This window comes from Helianthus annuus, chromosome 17 (genome assembly GCF_002127325.2).
Source record: "Helianthus annuus cultivar XRQ/B chromosome 17, HanXRQr2.0-SUNRISE, whole genome shotgun sequence".
NCBI lineage: Eukaryota > Viridiplantae > Streptophyta > Magnoliopsida > Asterales > Asteraceae > Helianthus > Helianthus annuus.
This window is the reverse complement of record NC_035449.2, coordinates 153,742,002-153,767,822: the sequence shown is the minus strand read 5'-3', so window position 1 is coordinate 153,767,822 and position 25,821 is coordinate 153,742,002. Positions and strand designations below refer to the sequence as shown.

The 25,821-nt window shown below is 37.5% G+C and overlaps 1 protein-coding gene across 1 annotated transcript; it reads right to left on the bottom strand.

The window, feature by feature from the left end:
* Nucleotides 1-8,410: 8,410 nt before the first annotated feature.
* On the bottom strand, nt 8,411-12,751 carry LOC110922171. The gene is made up of 3 exons (XM_022166483.2): nt 12,041-12,751; nt 9,400-9,979; nt 8,411-8,988 (listed from the first exon to the last, which is right to left on the bottom strand). The coding sequence occupies exons 2-3, from the start codon at nt 9,968-9,970 to the stop codon at nt 8,777-8,779; spliced, it is 783 nt and encodes a 260-aa protein (XP_022022175.1). The 5' UTR covers nt 9,971-9,979; nt 12,041-12,751; the 3' UTR covers nt 8,411-8,776.
* Nucleotides 12,752-25,821: the final 13,070 nt, after the last annotated feature.

Sequence of the window (25,821 nt, the reverse complement as noted above, 5' to 3'; positions counted from 1 at the left end):
GACCACTGCTGACTTTTATCCACTGTTTGAGGACTTTTGTCAGCAGTGTTTGAGGATGTGGAAGCAGTGGTAAATGGGCTACTTTGGTCAACAACTGTTGAGGTAGCAGTGGTTGAGCTTTGGCAGCTGTTTTGAACAACTGGTGCTTTTCCCTTTGTGGCAGACCTTTGAGGGATGATGATTTCATACCCATAGTCTGGTGATGTATCCTCTAATGGACCTGCACTGTTAGTCTTGATAGCAGTATTTTCAAAGGTGAATTTTTCAAGATCAAACAGATCAGCAGGATTTGCTGGGATTTTCATTGATGAAAGCTCATTGAACTTTACATCCAAAGTCTCCTCCACTACCTTGGTCCATGCATTGAACACTTTGTAGGCCTTGGCAGTGGTTGAGTATCCCAGAAAATAACCACAGTCAATTTTGGCTGCAAATTTTGAAATGGAATCTTTTAAGTTCAAAATAAAGCATGGGCAGCCAAACACTTTGAAGTATGAGATCAGTGGTTTGATTTTATACAGAATTTCATAGGCAGTCTTTTTGTGCTTGGGGTTTATTAAAACTCTGTTCTGGACATAGCAAGCAGTGTTTACTGCCTCTGCCTAGAAAGTTAATGGCAAACCTGAATCTGCAAGCATAGTTCTGGCAGCCTCAATCAAGGTTCTGTTCTTTCTTTCAACTACCCCATTTTGCTCTGGTGTTCTAGGGATGTTGTACTGCCTTACAATCCCTTTCTTCACACAGAAGGCATCCAACTCCTTATTTTTAAATTCTGTGCCATTGTCACTCCTAAAGCTTTTCACTGGAAGGTCAAATTGCTTTTCAACCTGTGTCACAAAGTCTTGCAAAATGCCTGCAGTTTCATCTTTAGAGTGCAAAAAGAAAGTCCATGTAAACCTAGAAAAGTCATCAACTATAACCAAACAATATCTTTTCTTTTTGAGGCTGATGACTTGAACTGGGCCCCACAAATCCATGTGTAGCATTTGCAAACACTGGGTTGTTTTGGACTCTTCAATGGACTTGTAAGAACTTTTATGTTGTTTTCCTTTTAAACAGGAAATGCAATGTTCAGGACATGAAAACAATTTTTGTGGTAGGCCTCTTACCAAACCATTTTTTGAAATTTCTGTTATTGTCTTAAGATTTGTGTGCCCCAGTCTTCTGTGCCAAAGTTCTGTCTCTTTGTTAGAGGCAGCTGAGAACAGACAGGCATCAGCTCTGGGACATTCTTTAGACATGTCAACAACATAAACATTGCCACTTCTTTGAGCAACAAGTTTAGTTTGACCATTTTTGATTATTGCTTCAATCTTTTTGACCATTTCTGGTCCAACAATCCTACAACAGTCTTTTGTGAAGAATGACCCAAACCCTTTGTCACTCATTTGAGATACACTCAGAAGGTTGAATTTCAGATTGTCTATTAGATTGACATTTTCAAATTTTACATTACCAGATTGCACTGTCCCAGACCCCAGAACTTTCCCTTTACTATTATTTCCAAAGGATATATCACCCCCTCCATGGATTTTAAAGTCTTTGAGGAGGGCTTTACATCCTGTCAGGTGCCTGGAGCCTCCACTATCTACATACCAAAGACTATCAAAGCATGCAGAAGCTCCCTGCACATGAAGTAAAAGGATTAGTTCATTAAGGGCTCCAAAGCCAACAGGGCTTTGGATGGGGATTCAGCAGTGTCTGGTATGGATGCAGTGTGATGAGCAGTGGTTAATTCAGGGGTTTGGACTGTTTTAGTACTGTTTCTTGCTAACCACTGTTGGGGGTCTTGACCAATCACCTGCTGATAACCAAAAGGATGCCTATTCACTCTGGGTTTAGAGGGCTTTTTGTAGACCTCATAAACGTGTGGAATCCTTTGGTAAGACTGTTTTTCCTTGCCCTTTTTGAACTGATTGGTAGGGGGTGCATCAGTAACCTGAACATCTCTTTTGACAGATGTTTGGTTCAGCTGTTTTGTGACAGCTGTTTGAACTGGCACAAACAGTGGTTGTTTCTTGGTGAATTTGACAGATGGTGATGATGCTGATGAACTCAAGGATGTTTTAGCCATGTACTCATTCTTTTTCTCATTAAAGTTTTTGAGATACACACATGCCTGAGTTTTATGGTTTGTTTTACCACAAACACTGCAACTTTCAGCTGAAGTAGTGACACTTGTTTTGGTTAAATCATAAGCTTTTAAGTGAAAACAATCTTTTGTTAGATGGTTCCTCTTCTCACAGAATTCACAAAACAAGTTATCAATTTTTTTCTTTCTTCTTCCTCTTTTCAGAATCCTTTGCAGCAGAGGTTTTAACCACTGCTGGGATGTCCTTAAGAGGAATGACTTTAGCTTTTGGAGCTTTAACACCATCAGTTGATGTAAAGTCCATTGGCTTGAAATTTTCAAGAATATCACACTTGACCCATTGGTCTGTCAAGTGTGATTTTGTTACCAAGTTTGTCAGTGATTTTCACTTCTTGGCCATTCTTGTTTGTGGGGATGAACTCAGTAGTTACATCAGTGGTTGAAACAGATTTTTCAAAAGCAGTGTTTTCATCATCATGTTTTCTATAACCAACCCCAAATTTCACATTGCTTTTTATCTGTTTCTCAAGCATAACTTCATACCCTTTGCATGATTCCACCCATCTCTCACATGTGATCTGGGTGGATTCTAACTCCTTTTTACAACCTTGGTATTTTTCTACCAGGGTTTGAAGTTGGGTTTTGGTTATGCTTTGCTCTTCTTTCATGCTGCAAATTTCTTTCTCTTTTTCAGCCAATTTGTTTTTAAGTTCTTTTAGAGACCTTTCAAATATGACTTCATCAGATAAGATTTTATCACGAAGGTTTTCATTCACCTCTTTGATGTTAGCAAAAGCAATAATGCAATTGTCAGAACACAGTTTTTCAAGAACTTGAGGTGATACCTTTGCAGCAGCCATCATTGCACAATCACATTTAGGATTTTCCTCATCTTCAGCTCTCTCTTCTACCTCACCTGTCTTTTCTTCTTCAGACCATGGATCTGTCAGTGGTTCAATCAGAGTGCCTGAACTTTCTTCCAACAGTACTTCATTTGCCACAGCAGTGACCACTTCTTCAATCACCTCATCCACTGTTTCAGAGGCCAGCTGTTCCTCTTCAGATTCAACCCCCTCCTGTATTGACTCTAATGCCATTAAACAAAATTCATCATGAGAAGAAATATTAGAAGCATAGAGTGCAAAATTTTCATCACTGAGGTCTTCAGGCATACTGCTCCAGTCAACAAATTCTTGAGTAAAGAAACTTTGTTGATCTGGTTGTTTTGCTACTGGAGCAGTGGTTTGTGGTGCAGGTTGCACTTGTGTCTGGGGAGTAGGGGTTTGAACATATTGGATCTGTGAAGCAGCTGTTTGGACATAATGCACTGGCACAGGAGCAACAGCATAGTGAGCAGTGTTCACATGTGCTACTGGGGCATATTGGGCATAGTGCACAGTGTTTTGATTTTGAGGTCTAGGATTTGAACTAGGGTGAGTGATTATGGGACCAGTTGTTTGACTCCTACACTCTCTAGCAAAATGTCCTAACCTGTTACACTTATAACACTTGATTTTCGATTTATCCAACCCAACCCTTAGATTTCCATGCAACCCTGGGAATTTTCACCCTGTTCTTTTATAAAACTTGCTAGTTCTAACACTTAGCCAGGCCAGTTGGTGTAGGATGTCCATTTCCTCTAGATCAGTGGGGTCGAAATGCTGTAGATCATTGAGTTCAAAGCTTAAATTGTCTGACATCTGGTTTTCATTTGCAGTGAATGCATAACCTGTAGAGTAAGGATCAGGGTTGTTAAAATTTGCACCAGCAGTTATGTCAATGAAGTGATCATAACCCTGATCCTTACCACTACCACCAGATTCTTCTTGACCCAGAAGAGCAGTGTTACCGAATGAATAATCATCAACGGTTTTCCCTGACTCTTGTAACTTCCTTTTCTGGTTCAACTCCCTTTCGTAGGTCAGGAGTCGACCATGGAGTTGGGTCAAGGTCAGATCCTTGAACTCAGGTGAATTTCGGGTGACAAAAGCTATTGTGTCCCATTTTTCTGGCAGTAACCTGAGGAACCTGTTGTTTTGAGTTGAGTTTATAAAAGTGGTTTTAACAAGCCTCAGTTCACTGATGAGAAAACTGAAACGCTCAAATTGTTTCGTCAGTGATTCACCTTTAACATGACAAAATGTTTCATACTGTTGGTTCAGGATTTCCCTATTGTTTTCTATGACTTCTTCGGTACCTCCAAACTGTTCCTTAAGCGCGTCCCACAACTCTTTGGCATTGTCACAATGTAACAATCCAGCATATATTTCGTTGGGCAGCGCTGATGCTATGATACTAAACGCTTTAGCATCTAGTTCAAATTTTTGATAATCCGTTTCAGTATAATTTTCAACAGGTTTTGGAACTTGTTTTTTAGCATCTTCAGCGCTTGGCACTGTAGGAACATGAGGACCAAAGATGACAGACTTCCAACAACCTGTGCTTTGTTGAGCGAGGATGTGACCCATCCTCCTCTGCCAGATGTTGTACTCATTTCTTTTTAGCGTAGGTGGTTTAAAAAGAGAACCAATGTTGTTTTTATCGTCCTGAGATTGTGACGTCATTCTTGTTGTTTTACAGGTACTGAGAAATCAACTTTAATGGTGATTAATCCTTACTCTGTTTTTCAACGACGAACAAACTATCAGTATCAACTGTTTTGAGCTGAACTATTTACGTCAAAATGATTGTTAAATCAAATTTGACTGTCCAAGCTCTGATACCAATTGTTGGATCTGAGTTTGTTTTTGATTGTATTTTATGTTTGAAAATAAGATGAAGATGGATGAGTGTGCAGCGGAAATTATAATGAAAACAAACTTTGCATACAATCAAACGAGAGTAATACTTTCATCAAACATCTTTACCCAAAGAACCGAAAGATTGAATTTATTTCAACTACGATTACAATGATTGATGTAAGAATGCAAACTCCCCCTCAGCCAGAGCTCAGTAGTTTGTTCGTGCAAAGAAGACGAATGATGCAAAGAGCTAATAGAACAGTACAAAGTACTGAACTATTTATAGGCACTTGCAAACTACTGAGCATCTTTGCTGACGTCACCATGAAAGTGACATCTAACCTCCTAACAAACTCTAACCTCTGATCTATACAGACACTGCTTGTGTTAACTACTGCTAATACATTCTATTACAAAACAGACTTTAGAACAGCTGCTGCAACCTTCTACTGCTGTGAACCCAGCAGCACTTGTTCGGATCAGCAGTGCTTGACTCAAGGCAATAGATTGAATCAGCAGGACTTTAGTCTTCCATCAGATCTTTAGTTGAGCAGCAGTTATGGGTCAGCAGTTTAGCAAGATCAGTAGATAGGAGGTCATCAGTAGTTGTAATCACTTTCAACGGGAGAGATTTGTATATCAGCATCTGCTTATTCAGAATCCACTGCTCTGATCCAGTTTTGGCTTTAATTATCTGTTCCTCTGATAGGGTTCAATCCCAACACTAACCAACCGAACATTGCACATCGTGGCAATGTACGTGTTTCCCGCCACATCGCGCGCGGCACTTATCAGTTATTAATTAAAATCGGTTATCAGTGAGCAATAACTAAATCGTTAACCTAAACCAAAGCGAAAACAGACAAAACCGAAATCAACCAAAAACTGAATCAACTAAACCGAATTAACCAAAAACCGGTTATCAATATTTTATACTCTCGTTTAACCAAAATTAGCTGAAGCGAACCAAATTATTCATATTATCATATACTTTTAGCTTTTATACATCCGGTTCATATATTTCATATTTTATATCTCCATTTCATATATTTATACTTTAATTTCATGTATTTATACCCCAATTTCATATATTTCTAAGCAAAAGTTTTAGCCCAAGTTTGGTTTTGCTATTAACTGAAATTAAATGAACCAAACCAAAAACCGTCACTCTAATTGAATAAACCGAAATGATTAACCGAAAATCGATTGGTTAATAAAATATACTAACCGATGACTTTGGTTTCGGCTTCGGTTGAGGATGATAATCGAACCGACCCAACTATACACAACACAATGAAATGGACTACCTGATTACTTTGCTTTTGATGTATATCTTTGACAATAATGTTACAGTAAATATTATACGAATAAGAAAACTACAAAAAACGAGTATCGCAATGCTCCCGCCACACCACGCAAGCATCCTACCAATATTTTCAATTAGTAACTCTTCATGTAACCATCACTAGTGTTCTAGTGGTGGCCACGGGTATTTAAGTTCCACTTATGGTGGGCCCGGGTGAGTTTTCCCCTCAAGGTCTCAAGTTCGAGTCTTGGTGATAGGGGTTTCTCATTTAGGGGTTTAAATTGGGGATCTATTGTGCGAGGGGGCTCTCTAGCGCGGACCCGGTTAAGACAACGTATGCTAGACCTCCCGACATTCGCGAATAATTCACACCTTTCAAAAAAAAAAGTAACTCTTCATATCAACTGATTTTTATCTATGACAATCTATCTTCTTTCTTTTACTTCTTAACTATCTATGAATTATATAATTTTGTGCTTTTTTATATAATTATGCGGTGTACTACAATGCAAGTGATCCCTTGAGTGAACTATGGCAAATAGCTTGGGGTGCATTGTTAAATACTTGGTGCATCATCATTATCCATCCTTGTTGTTCCTTCAATATGATGATGATGCTTTATTAGAATTTTCATACATTATCCAAACAGTTTCCCTAATGATTTTAAATGACATTAACAAGTCTAGCTATTTTATATGACATTTGCATATATTCTTGGGCTTTCGCCTTTTACTCTTGATGAGTTTGTTCAAGCTCTTCATGATTACGTTATGTTAAATACCAGGGTGAATATTGATAAAGATGAGTACTCGATGACTAAAGCTAGATATCTGAAAGCTTGAAGCAGTAAGCAAGCATGTTGCTGAACTCGAGCTCGATTAGCTTATGAGGGTGTTTCTCTCGCTCGAGCTCGGCTCGTTTGTTATCTATTAAATAATATATTAAATAAAATTAATATAAATAATACTCGTTTAGGCTCACGAGCTCGAGAAGTGAAACTTGAGCTTGGGCTCGTTTACTAAACAAACTTGTTTTTTATATTCGGGCTCAGCTCGTAAACATGTTTAAATAAGCTCGCATCGGCCCGTTTAATTACTAGACTACTTTAAAAAATGGGTAAATGTTATCAAATATAATAAAAACTAATATTACACTAAGGCATGATAAAGCTCGACGAGCTTCACATGCTAGGCTCCATAAATAAATGCGCTTTATTTTATGCTCAAGGTCGGCTGATGCTCGATAAGACTTGGCTCGTTTACAGACCTACACACAACCAGTATATAACCTGGCACACGACTAGTGACCGTACCCATCAACATATACTAGTAGCCTTAACATACCTAGCAACAACAGTATTACCCATAACATATCATGCAACAAAAGCTAACAACCATACATATTCAAGTAACCAGATAATAACATAACATAGTGCGTTCACATTATGTAAAAATAACCTTTATGGTCACTTATAAACCTCGTGTTCTTGTAAAAACTTATTAAGCACATGTTCATTAATTAAGGAAGAAGAAGAAAATCGGTTTCAAGTAACGGAAACCAGAGACCGCAAGGAACAGGTTTGTTTAAAAGAAAAAAACGGGTTCGGTTGTGCAATACTAACTCAAGCTCGAGACACAATAGGAGACACACACACTTGATATATATATATATATATATATATATATATATATATATATATATATATATATATATATATATATATATATATATATATATATATATATTAAATCATTCAACCAAACTGAGCTGTTCCTCCGGACTATTGGACTCAAAACAACGAACCGGACTCCTAATCAGTGGGTTAAGCCCATAACTTAGAGAATACACAAATCCAACAAAAGTGAAACACCTTCAAAACATGAAAAGACTAGAGATAGGGTTTTTGTCTCAATCAATCTTGTCTTTGAAACTGCTTAGCTTCCAATCTCAGCGGTACACTGCTACCCTGTCAGACACAACCCACACCAATTAAACACGAAACTTAAAGGGGGATACAAATAACAAGAAAGGTTAATTATAGCAAGTGACGCTACCAAACCAAGTTAACGCCCAACATTATTATAAGTTTCTTTTAATAAAAATACTATTTGCGTTATCCACTGTTTGTACTTCACCATTAAATGTCAATCCAAAATATGTTCTCACGAAAGCACTAAAGATATATAGCATTGTCTAAATGATTAAAACGCGTAAAAGTTACAAAACAGAGATTAAAAGCTAGCATCCAAGGTACTACTTACCTTGCATTTGCTCCATTGCTTTTTTTTTTTTTTTTGCAATTCCGAGCACATCTCAATTGCGGAACTCAACCCCTCAGTGTAAGACGCAATTTGGTTGTCCAAATCTGTGCTTGTCCGTCTTTGAACACTACCCGGGTCTCCGATTGTATGATCTAGCTGCATCTTCAGTAATCCCAAAGAGACTATTGACGTTTTGAATTTGTTCTTAGAAATTTTCAAACTCTCCAACTTTTTGTAATTTCTGAAAGTGGCTCGAGATGAATTATGTTTAGCAATAGATCTATCTCTTCTTTTTGAACTTGAATCTCACTAACATAACTTCCTTTTGCTCCAGCCCTCGTTGAACCTCAACTTGAATTTTTTGGGTGATGTCTTCTTACTGTTTTTCTAAAAGGTCCACTCGATACGATCTAGATCGTGCATGTTGTCTTTTCATGTGTTCGACTTGCATATGATTCCTTTCGTCAATAAACTCGATGTCGGATTTCAAACGTGTTAGGTAGCCGTCATATGTTTCTCCATCCAATTGATCATAAGGTACCATATCTCTCCTCCACCCGCGGCATTCCCTGATTCGCTCCACAATCTCTGTTGTACAAAAAGGAGTGTGTTAGATATGAGTTAAGAGTGAGCAAACAATCCGACCCAAACATCGGTTAAACCGAAGCGCACATTAACCGATTCACTTACATTATTTTGTTTCAAATGACAGTAGCTTTGAATTGCATTTTATTCTCTTATTTTTCATTTTCGTTAAACAAATATAAAATATGATCAGGTGATAGTTTATAATATTCATTTTGAGTCAAAAGGTTTACCAAAGTTCAAAAAATAGATATTTATGTTTAGCGGTAAATTAATAGATTTGAACCGAATTAACCAAAACCGATTCGTTATAGGTTTTTTGATAACCAAAGTGTTCGGTTATTGCCATCAACCGAAACGAACCGTGCACATCCCTAGCTAATATATACAAATGAACTTTGATTAGAATCTTACCAATAGCAGCATCAAGAATCGGAAGTTGATATTGTTTAACTAGATCGAATCCAGTATCCCTGGGTCCTAAACCGCACAACTCTTTGAATAAAGCTTCTTGTTTCTCAACGTAATCTGTCTGGGTTTTCTCCAAGAGGAGGAGGCAATCTCGAAGATCCTTCAAGGATTTTCTTATGAGTGTGCATTTTAAAATGTAACTCTCTTTTGTTAGGTCGAAGTAACCTGGATCTTGTTCCAAAGATTGGATGATTTCAGCTACTCCCTGATGAATGACGGTCCGACACAAATTGACAAATGCTTTGAATAAAGCTTCTTGTTTCTCAACGTAATCTGTCTGGGTTTTCTCCAAAAGGAGGAGGCAATCTCGAAGATCCTTCAAGGATTTTCTTATGAGTGTGCATTTTAAAATGTAACTCTCTTTTGTTAGGTCGAAGAAACCTGGATCTTGTTCCAAAGATTGGATGATTTCAGCTACTCCCTGATGAATGACGGTCCGACACAAATTGACAAATGCTTCAGTAAAGCCACTTGGTGGTGGTTCAAAGTGGTTAAGTGGTGGTTCTTTGGACATGTTTAGCCCCTACGTAAAGACAAAGAAATTGGTTAGTTAGACAATCAATCCAAAATTTTATGTTTTGCTAGATTTATTCATAAATTAACGTGACAATACTTAAAACGAATAACGCACGGGTTTCCAACCACGTATCACATTTTAATTCCAATTACAATTACAATTTGCTATTCATTTATAGTTGCCAAAATCTATTTTGACACATATATTAATTTCGAATGCCCAATATTATTAATTTGATTACAAATAATTGGAATACTGATATATCATCATCACAATACTAAAAAAAACTAATCACATTTCATATACAAAATCGGTACTTAAAGCAGGAATACTGAATTGATCGGTACCGATACCGAATTGAGTAAAATCAAAGACTTTTACCGGTACCAAAGTTGTTTTGTCGTTATCAATTTTGTACGGTGCCAGTACTCGGTACAATATGCTCATTCCTAGATGGAAGGGTATAATGAGAATTGCGTTCATTGTTTAGTTTCTAATACCACATGCAAGTCGTATGCATATTTCTCCAGCTTGCTTTTTTATATGTTCATAACTTCTTTATACGTTATTATTATTTTTAAATAAAACCAACGAGTGTTTTTTATGTTTAATATAAGTATGGTATTGCTCTGTAAAAACTAAAAAAAACAACATTTAACTTTGATTAAACCTTCAAATCTGTATCTATATCATATTTAACCAACTAATTGTTTAAGCAATGTTTTCAGCATCGGACCGGACGTCGAACCGGTTTTCTTACCGGTTCACGGGTCCGACCGGTCGGATCGGTCGGACTAGATGTAAGAACCGGGAGGTGTTATAAATATTATAAAAATTAACAGGGATAAATTTGTCACCTCTTTTTAGTCCCTACGCATGTAAGAGCTTCTAGATTAGAGTACGAAGGGAAAGTGTTGTCCCTATTCCCCACCGAAAGTATGGCGTGAAACACAAATACTCCCGGATATAGATCAACCATATACAAATTTGCAAGACCGTTAATACTTAATACCCGTATTTATTAAGTAGCTATTTAAATATAAAATATGTAAATTGTATTGCTATTGAAATGTAACCGAGACGAGTAGTGTTCATCTCAATTACATTCTTAGCATGTAACAAAAAGGTTAAAGTAGCAACTTGTTTTTTCTTTAATAACTTGAGTTTATTTACATTTGATACAGAAAAAATCAACATACAAGATTATGTTTAATTTATTTGTCAACTTTCCGGATTCCGCTATAACTTTTATTGAAAACACGGATGCATTCAAAATAAAGTCTTTTTAGTATCATAAAGTATTGGTACCGTTTAAGTCGACACCGACTAAACAACACTGGTTCCGGCATTCATTTATGGCATTCAATGTCGGTACTTTTTTGGTATCGTAAACTAACTACACTGACAACCGGTACCGTACCAAATCGAATACAGACATGTTTACAGGCGTATCACACTAGGAAATTTCTAAGTATATTTTAATCAACTTCATTAACTATATATTAGTGATAACAATCAATGAAAACACAAAAGAAAAAGAAACCAATAATCAAAGTGCAAAAGGTCTAAACACCCGAGTACACCACTTCGACATCTCCCTTTCAATCAAATGCATTCAAGCAAGTACACTAATTGACCACATGGTCCACACCTACTCCACCAAGAACCTCCTTCTAAACTTGCAATCGGGATTTCAGGTGGGGGTTACTTCTCTTTTATCTGACAACAACTTCTTAATCAATTTTCTCGTTCTTTTAATCAATCACACAAACCCCCATGTTTAGTTCGGTAGTTAATTATATAGTTAATTTTCTAAACGCTGGCCACAAATTTCTTCTAGATACGACCTTACTTACCAATACTATCTTAGGTATTTAAGCATTAAACACTTGTTTTTTATTAACCCACGGCAGCTACATAAGTATCAACAATCCGAAAATGAAGACAATACCATAATCAACCTAATTCATCATAAACATCCCTCGACTCGCAAATTCTACACATAAAAAAAAACTAAACGAAACGTGAAAAATAGTAGTGAAACCATTATACAAGAGATTGACATACCTTATTTGAGAAGTGATAAATCTGATGAAGTTGTTGCAAGAAAAAAGAAGTACACGATATTAGTAGTCGACCCAAACTTTGATGTATAAACAAGCTTCTTACGTACTATTTACTTCTCAAAAGTCAAAACTTATATATCTATATGATTATCTATCGTCTATTTCGTTACATATATAGTTATCTTGGATTAATCAGTGAAGCTGAGCGTAAGAGGGTGTTTCCAAAGCTCCACCACCAGCTTACCTTCACATGCGTTCTTTGCATGCAGCTCATATATAAGCTCATGACTAGCTCACTGACGCTTGTTGCAACTTCGTTTGATATTAGTACCGGACCTAAATTTTGATGTAGCAATTGGAGAAATCACGGGCACGAAGAAACATGCTTCGTGTTCTCTTCTACACCTTGTAAAAGAGAACACGAAGCATGTTGTAAAAGAGAACACAAAACATGTTTTCTTCGTGCCCAACCGTTGGCTCCAATTGCTACATCAAAATTTAGGTCGGGTACTAATATCAAACGAAGTTGCAACAAGCGTCAGTGAGGACAGGTGGACAGGTTGGTTCTTTAGAGGATAAAAAGATGAGATGTCGTGAGATTGAACTCATGTATATGGAGTGTCTTTAAGTGGATGAGTGGCCCTCTTATTTAAAGAGGATGCATCATAAAACCCTAATGGCTTTGTCTTCTATTGGGCCAAAGTATTTAACCAACCAATACATTTGAAAAGGACTAGATTGTCTTTTTACATTAATTTATAGGAGTTAAAGATGCAAAGTTGTCTTTTATGAAATTTAAAGGTTGGTGGTACAAATGAGATTGGTACCGCATCAGTAGTAGTACCGAACCGGTAGTAGTCCCAAAAATATTCGAGAACACCAACCAATTATCGTACCGAAATATTTGGTTCAGTAAACGTAGGGTACCGGTTTTTTATTACTTAAAGCTTCGATACCACTTCGACGTTTTCTTTTGTTTTACCTAGGGATTTGTTTGAATACTATAAATATGAAAAGCACATTTGAAATTAGAATATTGATATAAACCTGAATATTTATTTACTTGTTTACTGAGAGATCAAGTAAACTTCGATGTGTTCATTTTAATTCCAACTACAATTTGATATTCATTTATAGTTGCCAAAATCTATTTCGACACATATATTAATTTCGAATGCCCAATATTATTAAATTGATTACAAATAATTAGAATACTAATATATCATCATCACAATATCCAAAAAAAAAAACTAATCACATTTCATATACAAAATCGGTACTTAAAGTAGGAATACCGAATTGATCGGTACCGATACCGAATTGAGTAAAATCAAAGACTTTTACCGGTATCAAAGTTGTTTTATCGTTATCAATTTTGTACGGTACCAATACTCGGTACAATATGCTCATTCCTAGCTGGAAGGGTATAAAGAGAATTGCATTCATTGTTTAGTTTCTAACACGACATGCAAGTCATATGCATATTTCTCCAGCTTACTTTTTTATATGTTCATAACTTCTTTACACGTTATTATTATTTTTAAATAAAACCACTATAACGAGTGTTTTTTATGTTTAATATAAGTATGGTATTGCTATGTAAAAACTAAAAAAAAACAACATTTAACTTTGATTAAACCTTCAAATCTGTATCTATATCATACTTAACCAACTAATTGTTTAAGCAATGTTTTCAGAACTGGACCGGACGTCGAACCGGTCTTCTTACCGGTTCACGGGTCGGATCGGTCGGACCAAATGTAAGAACCGAGAGGTGTCGTAAATATTATAAAAATTAATAGGCATAAATTTGAAAAATATATATTAAAAACGGTTCAACCCCTTGAAAAACCGGTTCGACCTCCAGTTTGATGTTATTCTGGACCGACACCTTGACCCGGACCGGCCCAATTTCCTGTTCCCGGTCCGACCGACCGATCCGGGTCTGAAAACACTGTGTTTAAGGGTTTTACCAGTATCAAACATGTGTACCCATACATGACACAAATATTCATGGGTTGACAGATACACGTCTAACCATTTCTTCTTTTAACTATTAATATTCTGAAATTAAAAGTTTACGACAAAAATCTACATAAAACAGTTATGTTTAAATAAATAATATTTGGAATCAAAGAATCTTTTAACTTTTAAAATTTTTCAATAAATAAATATTTTTAACAATAATATAAGCTACTTCTAATTGTACATTTGTCCATAGTAGGAATCAAACCTTCCACCTTTTGGGAAAGAACACCATTTTATACACCTGAATATCATTAGACCAAATACCCATTGATAAGAAATAAATATTTTTTAGCTATGACATAAAAACACATTAAAAAACAGGTTAATCCAAACACAAGTAATTTAGCTACGTGTGTTCGCAGGTTTCGCCAAAAACTAACGTGAATCATTACTAAACATAAATCTACATATTTATGTTAATTTCGTATGTATTAGGACATATGTAATGGGGCGCGAAGAGATGGCATAGCACCGATACGGCGCCCACAACACCGCCCCCTGGGGCGCTATGAGAAAAAAAAAAGAAAGGGCGTGTTTTATTTCGCGGCGCGAGGAGATGGCTTTTTATGTTTTTGACCGTTTGATAACGGTCATAAATTAAAAAAAAAATCAATTTTTTTTTATTTTTCACACTATAAAACCTCATATTCTTCCACTTTTTTTACAACTCAAACCTCATACTCATTCTCCATACTCATTCTCCATATATTTTTAAAAAAGCTAGTCTCACTTTATAAAAAATGGGTTCCCCGTCGGAAGAGTCTTTCACCGAAATTTACCGAAGATATTTTTCGCCCGACGAAGACGCGGCCGAGGAAGAAGCGGTTACGAGTGCATGTACTTTTGTGCTACAAACATTTGAGCACATTCGGCCACCACCCCCTCCACGACCCATCTTGCGACGCACCTATATCTTGCGAGATCGTGAAGCCGCGAACGAGCGTTTGATGAAAGACTATTTTGACGCGGCACCGGTTCACGGACCGAATGTTTTTAGACGACGTTTTCGGATGAGCCAAAGGTTATTTTTGCGCATTAACAATGACTTGGAAAATACGTACGATTTCTTTAAGCAAAGAATGGACGCACGAGGATATCTAGGCTTCACCTCAATTCAAAAGGTCACATCCGCCTTACGCGTATTAGCATACGGAAACACGTACGACATCAACGACGAGTATTTGAAGATGGCGGAGAAAACAACCCGAGATACCTTGGAACATTTTTGCTATGGTAATTTTTTAATTGTCTTTTATTTATTTACTTTTATACATTTATTTTTTCGTAACTTTTAAATTATATTTTAGGAATATGCCAGTTATATGGAAAACGTTATTTGAGAAACCCCACTTGGAACGACCTTCAAAAAATATATGAGGTGCATCTAGAAAAGCATGGAATACCCGGCATGATTGGTAGCTTGGATTGTCGTCAATGGCGTTGGTATAATTGTCCAACCGCATGGCGAGGTCAACATACGCGGGGTGATCAAAAAGGGCCAACTTTGGTATTACAAGGTGTTGCGTCATACGACCTTTGGGTTTGGTCGGCCTTCTTTGGTGTAGCCGGGTGTTTTAACGATATTAATACGTTAGAGGCTTCACCATTAATCGAGGGCTACATTTCTGGAACTATACCAAAGGCCGGTTTCCATGCAAACGGGAACGATTACGAGCATGGCTACTACTTGGGCGATGGTATCTACCCCGAGTATTCGATTATTGTTAAAACGTTTTCTGAAACTTTCGATGAAAAAAGAAAGTATTTTAAAAAATTACAAGAGTCTTCGAGAAAGGACATCGAGAGGTGTTTTGGGGTTCTACAGCAACGATGGCATTTTATCAGGAATCCTTGTCGCATGTGGCATAAGGATAAAATACGAATGGCCATGTATGCTTGCATCATTTTGCATAATATGATCATTGAGGATGATGGAAAAGCGATATGCCAAAACTATATTCCCGAAGATTTGGTCGAACTACCCCAAGCGACAACGGAAGAGAGACTCGCAAATGCTCAACTACTCCGATCTAGAGAAATACATAACACGTTGAAGGCGGATTTGGTTGAGCATGCTTGGGCGATTCGCCCAATTCGATCAAACAATGATCACGACGAAGATTCCGAGGAAGAAGTGGGGGAGGAATTCGAAGACGGGAACTTTGAAGACGTAGGTTTAGATGCTGGAGAAAACGAAGAGGAAGAAGGAGAGAACGAAGATGACACCGAAGAATAAATTTATTTTTTAGGTGTAATTTTTTTTTTAGTGTAACTTTTTTTTTTATTTTTAATGTAGTGTTTTTTATTTAATGAAATGTTTTTTATTTTATAAAACTTATAAATTATTTAAAAAATAGAAAATTAAATTAATTGAGTAATGATTACACAGGGGCTTTATGACTACGGCCCCAAATTGCATAAAGCCCCATAAAGCCCCTTTGCTGACGTGGCATGCCACATGGCGCATAACGCCCCTTTGAGGGCTTTATGACTACACATGCCCTTATAAATTTACACACTTAATTCATATCGTCCCACACTCTTTTTAAGATTGTCATGATTTGTTAAATAGGACACTTTACAAAATGAATACTTGTTTTATTTTTATTTGTTTGTTGTTCATTCACGAAAACCAATGTCTCTTGTTGAAGAATACATGTTTTAATAAATTCTTTGCCAAGTGATAGCATTCTTGAGCTTCGAGATCTTCTAGAGTTTCACAAAGATATACAGGTAGGGGTTTGCAATAATCGAACCATTAACTGAAATCGAACCGAAAATCGACAAAACTGAACCGGAATTAACTGAAAGTCGGTTAACGGATATTTTTTTTACCACCGGTTAACCGAAATTAACCTAACCGAATCATTTATTTTTTTCATATATTTCTAGCTTTTATACCTCTATTTCATGTATTTCATGTTTTCTACTTTTATTTCATATAATAATACCTCTATTTCATTTATTTATGCCTTCATTTCATTTATTTATACCTCCATTTTGTGTATTTAAACATTTATTCATGCATTTATACCTCCATTTCATTTATTTATCTATTTCATGTATTTATACATCTATTTCATGTATTTATACCTCCATTACATGTATTTCTAAGCAAAAAAATTAGCCCTAGTTTGAATTGGTTATTAACCGAACCGAACCGAACCGAACCGAAAACCGAAAAATTAACCGAATTAACCGAACCGATTAACCGATGACTTCGGTTATGGTTATGGATAATGCTAATAACCGAACTGAACCGAACCGTGCACACCTACAGGTTAGCCCAAGTTTGGTTTTGCTATTAACTGAAATTAAATGAACCAAACCAAAAACCGTCACTCTAACCAAAATAAACATAAGTGATTAATCGAAAATCAATTGGTTAATAAAATATACTAACCGATGACTTTGGTTTCGGCTTCGGTTGAGGATGATAATCGAATCCACCCAACCATACACAACACAATGAAATGGATTACCCGATTACTTCTCTTTTGATGTATATCTTTGACAATGATGCTACAATAAATATTATACGAATAAGAAAACTACAAAAAACGAGTATCGCAATGCTCCCGCCACATCACGCGAGCATCCTACCAATATTTTCAATTAGTAACTCTTCATATCAACTGATTTTTATCTATGACAATCTATCTTCTTTCTTTTACTTAACTATCTATTAATTATATAATTTTGTGCTTTTTTTATATAATTATTCGGTGTACTACAATGCAAGTGATCCCTTGAGTGAACTATGGCAAATAGCTTGGGGTGCATTGTTAAATACTTGGTGCATCATCATAAGTTCTCGTCCATCTTTGTTGTTCCTTCAATATGATGATGCTTTATTAGAATTTTCATACATCATCCAAACAGTTTCCCTAATGATTTTAATTTTTAAATGACATTAACAAGTCTAGCTATTTTGTATGACATTTGCCTATATTCTTGGGCTTTCGCCTTTTACTCTTGATGAGTTTGTTCAAGCTCTTCATGTTTACGTTATGTTAAATACCAGGGTGAATATTGATAAAGATGAGTACTCGATGACTAAAGCTGGATATCTGAAAGCTTGAAGCAGTAAGCAAGCACGTTGCTGAACTTGAGCTCGATTAGCTTATGAGGGCTCGAGATCGGCTCGCAGGTGTTTCTCTCGCTCGAGTTCGGCTCGTTTGTTATCTATTAAATAATATATTGAATAAAAATAATATAAATAATACTCGTTTAGGCTCACGAGCTCGAGAAGTGAAACTCGAGCTTGGTCTCGTTTACTAAACAAATTTGTTTTTTATATTCGGGCTCGACTCGTAAACATGTTTAAATAAGCTCGCATCGGCCTATTTACTAGACTACTTTAAAAAATGGGTAAATGTTATCAAACTAGTAGTTGCCCCGCCCGCGTTGCGGGGCGATGGCCGAATAATTCTCAAACAATTAAAAAAACACTACGATAATTTTGCTAGAAAAAAACTAAAACGATGATAAGACCGTAATTTTTGGCTCAGGGCAAAACTGTAATTTTTCAGGACTAATGAGCGAGTGTTAGGCAGCTCCTTGACACCGAAAAAAATTAAACGGAGTCAACCAATTAAAACAAAAAAAATGTATAGTTTTGCTAAAAAAACTAAAACGATGGGAAAAACGTAATTTTGAACTGAGGGCGAAATCATATTTTTCTTTCAGGGATAAAATCGTAAATTAAATGGACCAATGGGGGAGTGGCAGGCAGCTGCCGGCATGACTGTATTTTTCACTGGGAGCAAAAAATGTAATTTAACCAGGAAAACAAACAAAAACGATGGAGAAAATGTAAATTTAAGTTGAGGGCAAAATCATAAGTTGACTGTGAGGAAAAAAACCTAATGGCAAAACTGTAAATTTAAACGGGGCGAAATCGTAATTTGAACCGATGACAAAATTGGAATTTTTAGCTAGGAGCAAAAGCGTAAATTTACTTTTATGTGTGGGTAAAAACATAATTTTGAACTGATGGCAAAATCGTAATTTTAAGGGGAAACAACTAATGGTAAAACTGTAAATTTAAACGGGGCAAAATGGTAAATTTGAACCGCGGACTAAATTGAAACTTTTAGCTGGAAGCAAAAGCGTAAATTTATTTTTAAGTAGGGGTAAAAGCATAATTTTGAACTGATGGCAAAATCGTAAATTTAAAACAGGATAAAATCGTAAATTTGTTGGGCCAATAGAAGAGTGTCAGGCAGCTGCTGCCTGGCACTATTCCCTTTGCCGCCCATGTGAGCCAATAGATGGCCAGCACCGCACATTTCACCCAATAGGTGAAAACCACTATTCCCTCCCATTAAATTTGTATACGTTGAATAATATAATAAAAACTAATATTACACTAAGGCATGATAAAGCTCGACGAGCTTCACATGCTAGGCTCCATAAATAAAGGAGCTTTATTTTATGCTCAAGGTCGGCTGATGCTCGATAAGGCTTGGCTCGTTTGGAGACCTACCATACCCATCAACATACTAGTAGCCATAACATACCTAGCAACAACAGCATTACCCATAACATATCATGCAACAAAAGCTAACAACCATACATATCTAAGTAACCAAATAATAACATAACATAGTGCGTTCACATTGTGTAAAAATAACCTTTATGGTCACTTGTAAACCTCGTGTTCTTGTAAAAACTTATTAAGCACATGTTCATTAATTAAGGAAGAAGAAGAAAACCGGTTTTAAGTAACGGAAACCAGAGACCGCAAGGAACAGGTTTGTTTAAAAGAAAAAAACAGGTTCGGTTGTGCAATACTAACTCAAGCTCGAGACACAATAGAAGACACACACACTTGATATATATATATATATATATATATATATATATATATATATATATAGAATCATTCAACCAAACTGAGTTGTTCCTCCGGACTAATGGACCCAAAACAACGAACCGGACTCCTATTCAGTGGGTTAAGTCCATAATTTAGAGATATATAAATCCAACAAAAGTGAAACACCTTCAAAACATGAAAAGACTGAAGATAGGGTTTTTGTCTCAATCAATCTTGTCTTTGAAACTGCTTAGCTTCCACTCTCAGCGACACACCGCTACCCTGTCAGTCACAACCCAGTCACAACCCACACCAAACACGAAACTTAAAGGGGGATACAAATAACAAAAAAGGTTAATTATAGCAAGTGACGCTACCAAACCAAGTTAACGCCCAACGTTATTATCAATTTCTTTTAATAAAAATATTATTTGCGTTATCCACTGTTTGTACTTCACCATTAAATGTCAATCCAAAATATGTTCTCACAAAAGCATTAAAGATATATAGCATTGTCTAAATGATTAAAACGCGTAAAAGTTACAAACCAGAGATTAAAAGCTAGCATCCAAGGTACTTACCTTACATTTGCTCCATTGCTTTTTTTTCAATTCCGAAAATCTATTATTATAATAATAAAATAATAAAAGTATTAAAAAAACTATGTATTATTATAATATTAAAATCACTATTCATTTCAATTCGTTTATTAATATATAGTAACTAGTTGATTTTCCGTCCGCGCGTTGCGGCAGGGACTCAATGACTACAAAAGGCGTTCAGCAACGACAAGCAGATACCGAATATCAAAACATAAATAAAAATGACGTGGTAAGGATAGTCATTCCGTCCTAAAAAGCGATTTTAAATAACCTAATATATAATAATAGACCCACACGTCCTACACGTTGGAAATTTGGTTGTTTTCAGTCCAGTTATTATTATGGTGCTAACACGTTAAAATATGGATGAGCTCGGTACCTGTAACGACACCAAAAGTACCGATACGGAAAATCATCAAAATTAGGTATCGGCACCGAAAATGCCCGGTACAATACAGTATGGTATTTAAAGGTAAAAATCAATAAATACAGGTATGGTGCTAGACCGGTGTCGAACCGAAAGTAACGATTCTGAAAACGCCAAAAGGTGGGTACCAAATTGGTACCGAAAATGATTTGGTATAGTAAATTTTGTACAGATACGATGCCGGTTTAATTACAGGATTTGATACGATTTGCTCATCAATATTTTAAATATCCAAGTTTATTTTACATGCTATAATTAATTCATTACAGAAAAAGACAAAAAAGAAAGCAAAATAAATTGTTGTGTATATAAAACTACATTCAAACGAAATACAGTTTACTTACTGTATGTATGAAAAGTAATATAAACGGTGCAATTACTTGCATTGCTGCGTTGCTACAGGATTTTATGAGCTCGGTAACAACCGTTACCGAAAATACCATTACCGAAATCCTCAGAAGTGGGTACCGGTACCGAATATACATGGTACAGTACGATTCGGTACCGGTCGGTACTGGTACGGCACCGGTATTTGAGGGTAAAAATCGGTGTCGAACCGGTACCAAAAATACACCGGTTTGGTAAAGTTGGTACCGGTACCGGTACCCGAGGGTAAAAACCGGTGAATACCAGTGCCGAACCGGTACCAAAAATACACTGGTTTGATAAATCGGGTACCGGTACCAATACCCCATACCATTTGCTCATCTACTATTCATTCTTATTGATGTTACTGTTCATTCCGTTGTAATTTTAATATATAGGTAATTCCGAGCACATCTCAACTGCGGAACTCAACCCCTCCGTGTAAGACGCAATTTGGTTGTCCAAATATGTGCTTGTCGGTCTTTGAACACTACCCGGGTCTCTGATACCGCTGAAAAACACACATTCCTCAGCAACTCTTGTTTGATACAAAGCCTGACTTGTATGATCTAGCTGCATCTTCAGTAATCCCAAAGAGCCTATTGACGTTTCGAATTTGTTCTTAGAAATTTTCAAACTCTCCAACTTTTTTGTAATTTCTAAAAGTGGCTTGATACGCGGTTGAAAACCGGTGCTTGATATTGTTTAACTTAACGTTTTTACGTAAGTTTTAGTTTCGAATAGCCTACTTTTAATCAAGAATGTGCTTTGCAGGTTTGATGGAGTTTAAGGAGCTTTTCGGGAGCTCTACGGGTCATCGGGTCGAAAACCGGAGCACCGGGATGCGTTACGGATCAACCGGAAGTGCAAAGAGCGAAAATCAGAAAATAGGTTTTTAAGGGGCCGTCGGCGACGGGGACCAGGCCGTCGGCGACGCCCCTTGGATAAGCCCGTAGGCACACTTCACCCGTATCCAGGTACTTTAGCCGTCGGGACAATAATGAAAATCCAAGGCCCGTCGCCGACGGGTTGAGGGCCGTCGGCGACGGCCTGCCAAAAACAGAAACGCGAATTTTTGGTTTTTGGGGTTTTATTCCGATTTCTATTGGTTGGAACTCATTTAATTCGGGGGTTACAACTTATTTTGAGTTTGAAAGACATTCTTGGAGCCATTTCATCATCATCCTTGACTACCACTTCATCTCTAATCCATAATCCATCCTCTCAACAACAAAATCACCATCCGAATCAAAACCCTAGTTCATCACTATCACAACCATTCTTCCACCTTCAATCCATCCATCACCACCAACCATTCCTAAACCCTAATCATTCCACCATCCATCCTCAAGCTCCAAGATGAACCAATTGAAGTCTTGTACACCCGTTGATCGTACCGTTTACACCATGAGCGGCTAGTTTCTTGGAGGTTTCACCCCGGTGTAGGTTATTGTAAGTCTAGGGTTTGAACAATGTTTTAGTTTGATTTTGTGACAACTTGAATTGTATTTGAATTGATTGATAATTGTCTTGCATTTGAACTATATTTGTGAATTGTCGAGTGAGTTATGAAATTTGACTTTGCGAAATAAGTTTGTGCAATTATGCCTTGTCATTCAAAAGGTTTTATTTGTCCGAAGTAACGAAGTGCATTGTAGTCCGTGTATGCGTTGATAACAATTGGCACCTAAGCTTTGATGATAGAAATCCGTTAATAACATATTCAAGTGAATTAAATCTAAAACGTGTAGGAACCCTAGGATTGCAATAACCGAACCGGGTGTGAACCTTGTTTACTCTATTTTGTCAAAACCTTTATTTACATCATTGCAATTGTTTGTTTTTAGTTTTCATAATTCACATTTTCAATTTAATCAAAAAAAATACATAAAAACATATCTTGGCAAGCTTCATAAAAGTGACATTTTCTACAGTTCATTCAAGGTCCATTCGCAAACCACATACTCTTCGTGGTTCGACCCCTTGCTACCACTAGCTATTTGTTAAGGGTAATTAGGGTATATAAATATTATCTTTGACCGGAGCGCGACACTCCGATCAAATTTTGGCGCCGCTGCCGGGGAGTGCGTGCGCTTTGTGTTTGGATATTGTTTGAAGTTGTGTGATTAACTGTTTAATTTGTTTTGCTATCTTCTTGTATTGTCTTTTTCCTTGTTACGCGGGGTGTGTTACTTGTGCAGGTTACAGGTAGTGCATGCGTACACGAAATTCCGGGAGGACTTCACCTCTAGTCTACGAACCGGAAATTGAAAGACTCGCAAGAAGAAACTTAGCAAGCCGGTTAGAAGCAACTCTTGCTTCTAATCAAACCAACCGAACACCACCACTCACACCGACCATTGAAACCGATTCAATGGCGAACCACAATTCCAACCAAGAATTTAACCCAAACCAAAACTCCACCCAAATCAATTCCAAACCCGAGGAACCTTTTTCCCCGCTCAAGAGCTACCGGGTGGTAACACCAATGCAAGACCACCCACTCCACCTTTCCGAAACCAAAACACCAACAACACCCAACGAACACCTCAGCAACAACCTCTTCACCGACAAGCATCGTTGCCTATTAACCTTGATGATCGGAATGTCAACTCCGATCGAAGAGGTAACCGTGATCACGGCAATCCCGTGAACGAAGACCCATTCTTCAACATTGACGATTTAAGGAATGCAATTCCCGATGACGAACCGTATAGTGTTCCCGGTTATCAATCGCCGGAACACGTGAGCATTCATACGGAAAATTCGGACGATGGGGGTTATTATGATGATCGAGCCAATGATGATGAAGATTGGGGTTACTTGAATAGGGGAAACGTATATAATGCTCGAAGGTATGATGATGAGGAGTTTGGGTCTCAAAACGCCAATTATGTTGGGGAAGAAGAATATGGCTACGGGGGTGGAAGAAACAATGGGTATGGGAACAACCGTCAACCACAAAACAACAACCAACGGAACCGGAATGAAGGGTTTTACAACAACAACAATAATAACAACAATGTAAACCCTAACCGGATTCCTCGTTTTGTGGGAGGTGGTAACCCGAGAGATAATCGAAGAGAGGAGAGACGGGATGAAAGACGGGATAATCGAAGACCGGTCGATCAAGAAGTTAATGGGCCACAACGTCGTCAACAACCTCCACGGGGAGTCAATGACCGTTTCCGACCGATAGTGACCGAAAACAATTCTCCAATAGTATGTGAAAGGAGGATGTTTGATTGTAAACCCCATTACATCAACATTCTTCCTCATTTCAATGGAAGGTCTAACGATGAGCCGTACAACCATTTAACGAAGTTCTCATCTATTTGTGATACTATTGGAGGACACAATTTCGCATTGGAGGAAGTGAAGCTTCGCCTATTTCAATTCTCATTGAAGGATAAAGCAAAGCAGTGGTTCTTTACACTTCCGCCCAATAGTATTCGAACTTGGGAACAAATGCAACAAGCATTTTTGGATGAATACTATTCCATGGCCAAGACCGATGATGCTAGGGATGAAAGTCGATCATTTCGTCAACTTTCAAGTGAGCCGTTACATGAAGCATTCACCCGATTCAAAGAGCTAATGAGGAGATGCCCACATCACCAAATAGAAAAATGGGAGTTGGTGAAATGTTTCGTACGGGGCTTGGATGATACGACGTGGAATCGGCTTGAGACGACAAGCAATGGTACCCTTTTGAGCAACCATGAGGATGATGATTGGGAATTTTTAGAAAGGATGAGCAAACGGTCCAAGCAAAAAGAATCGGCCGATAGAGCAAAAAGGCATCCGGTTTCCCGGTCACTTCCCGATCTCGATTCCAAGGATCGGATCTCCTCCTTAGAGCGGGAGATAGCTCAATTGAAAAAGAAGAAAGAGGTGAACGCGGTTCAATTCGAAGTGTGTGAGGATTGTGGTGATATTGGACACAGCACCGAGCAATGTTCAATGGGTTCGAGTGGTTACACTGAAGAAGTCAATCAAGTGTATGGAGATAGGAAGCAATATGACATGAACTCCAACACTTACCATCCGGGTTTGAGAAATCACCCCAACTTTCGGTATGGTAATGCTTCAAACCAAATGAACCCGAATTTCCAATCGGGTAACCAAGGAGGAAGCGGGTCATCATACCAACACCGCCAAGGTGGTAACCAAGGAGGCTACCAACGGAATTACAACCAAGGGTACCAAGGTGGATACCAAAAGAATTACAACAATCAAGGCGGTAACGGAGGTGGGTCAAACAACCAAACCGGTGGTAATGACTTGAATACAAAGATGGATGTGATGCTCTCGATGATGCAAGAATCCAAGAAGGAGAATGAGATTCGAGACAAAGCACATGAGGCATTAGCAAAGCAAGTGGGCCAACTAGCGGAAGAAGTAGCCCAAATCAAGGGAGGCACGGGAAAGCTTCCGAGTGACACCACCGTAAACCCTAAGCATCAAGGGTCGAGTTCAAGGAACACACGTGAGGTACCAATTAATAAAGTTACTTTACGTAGTGGTAGAGTTGTTGATAA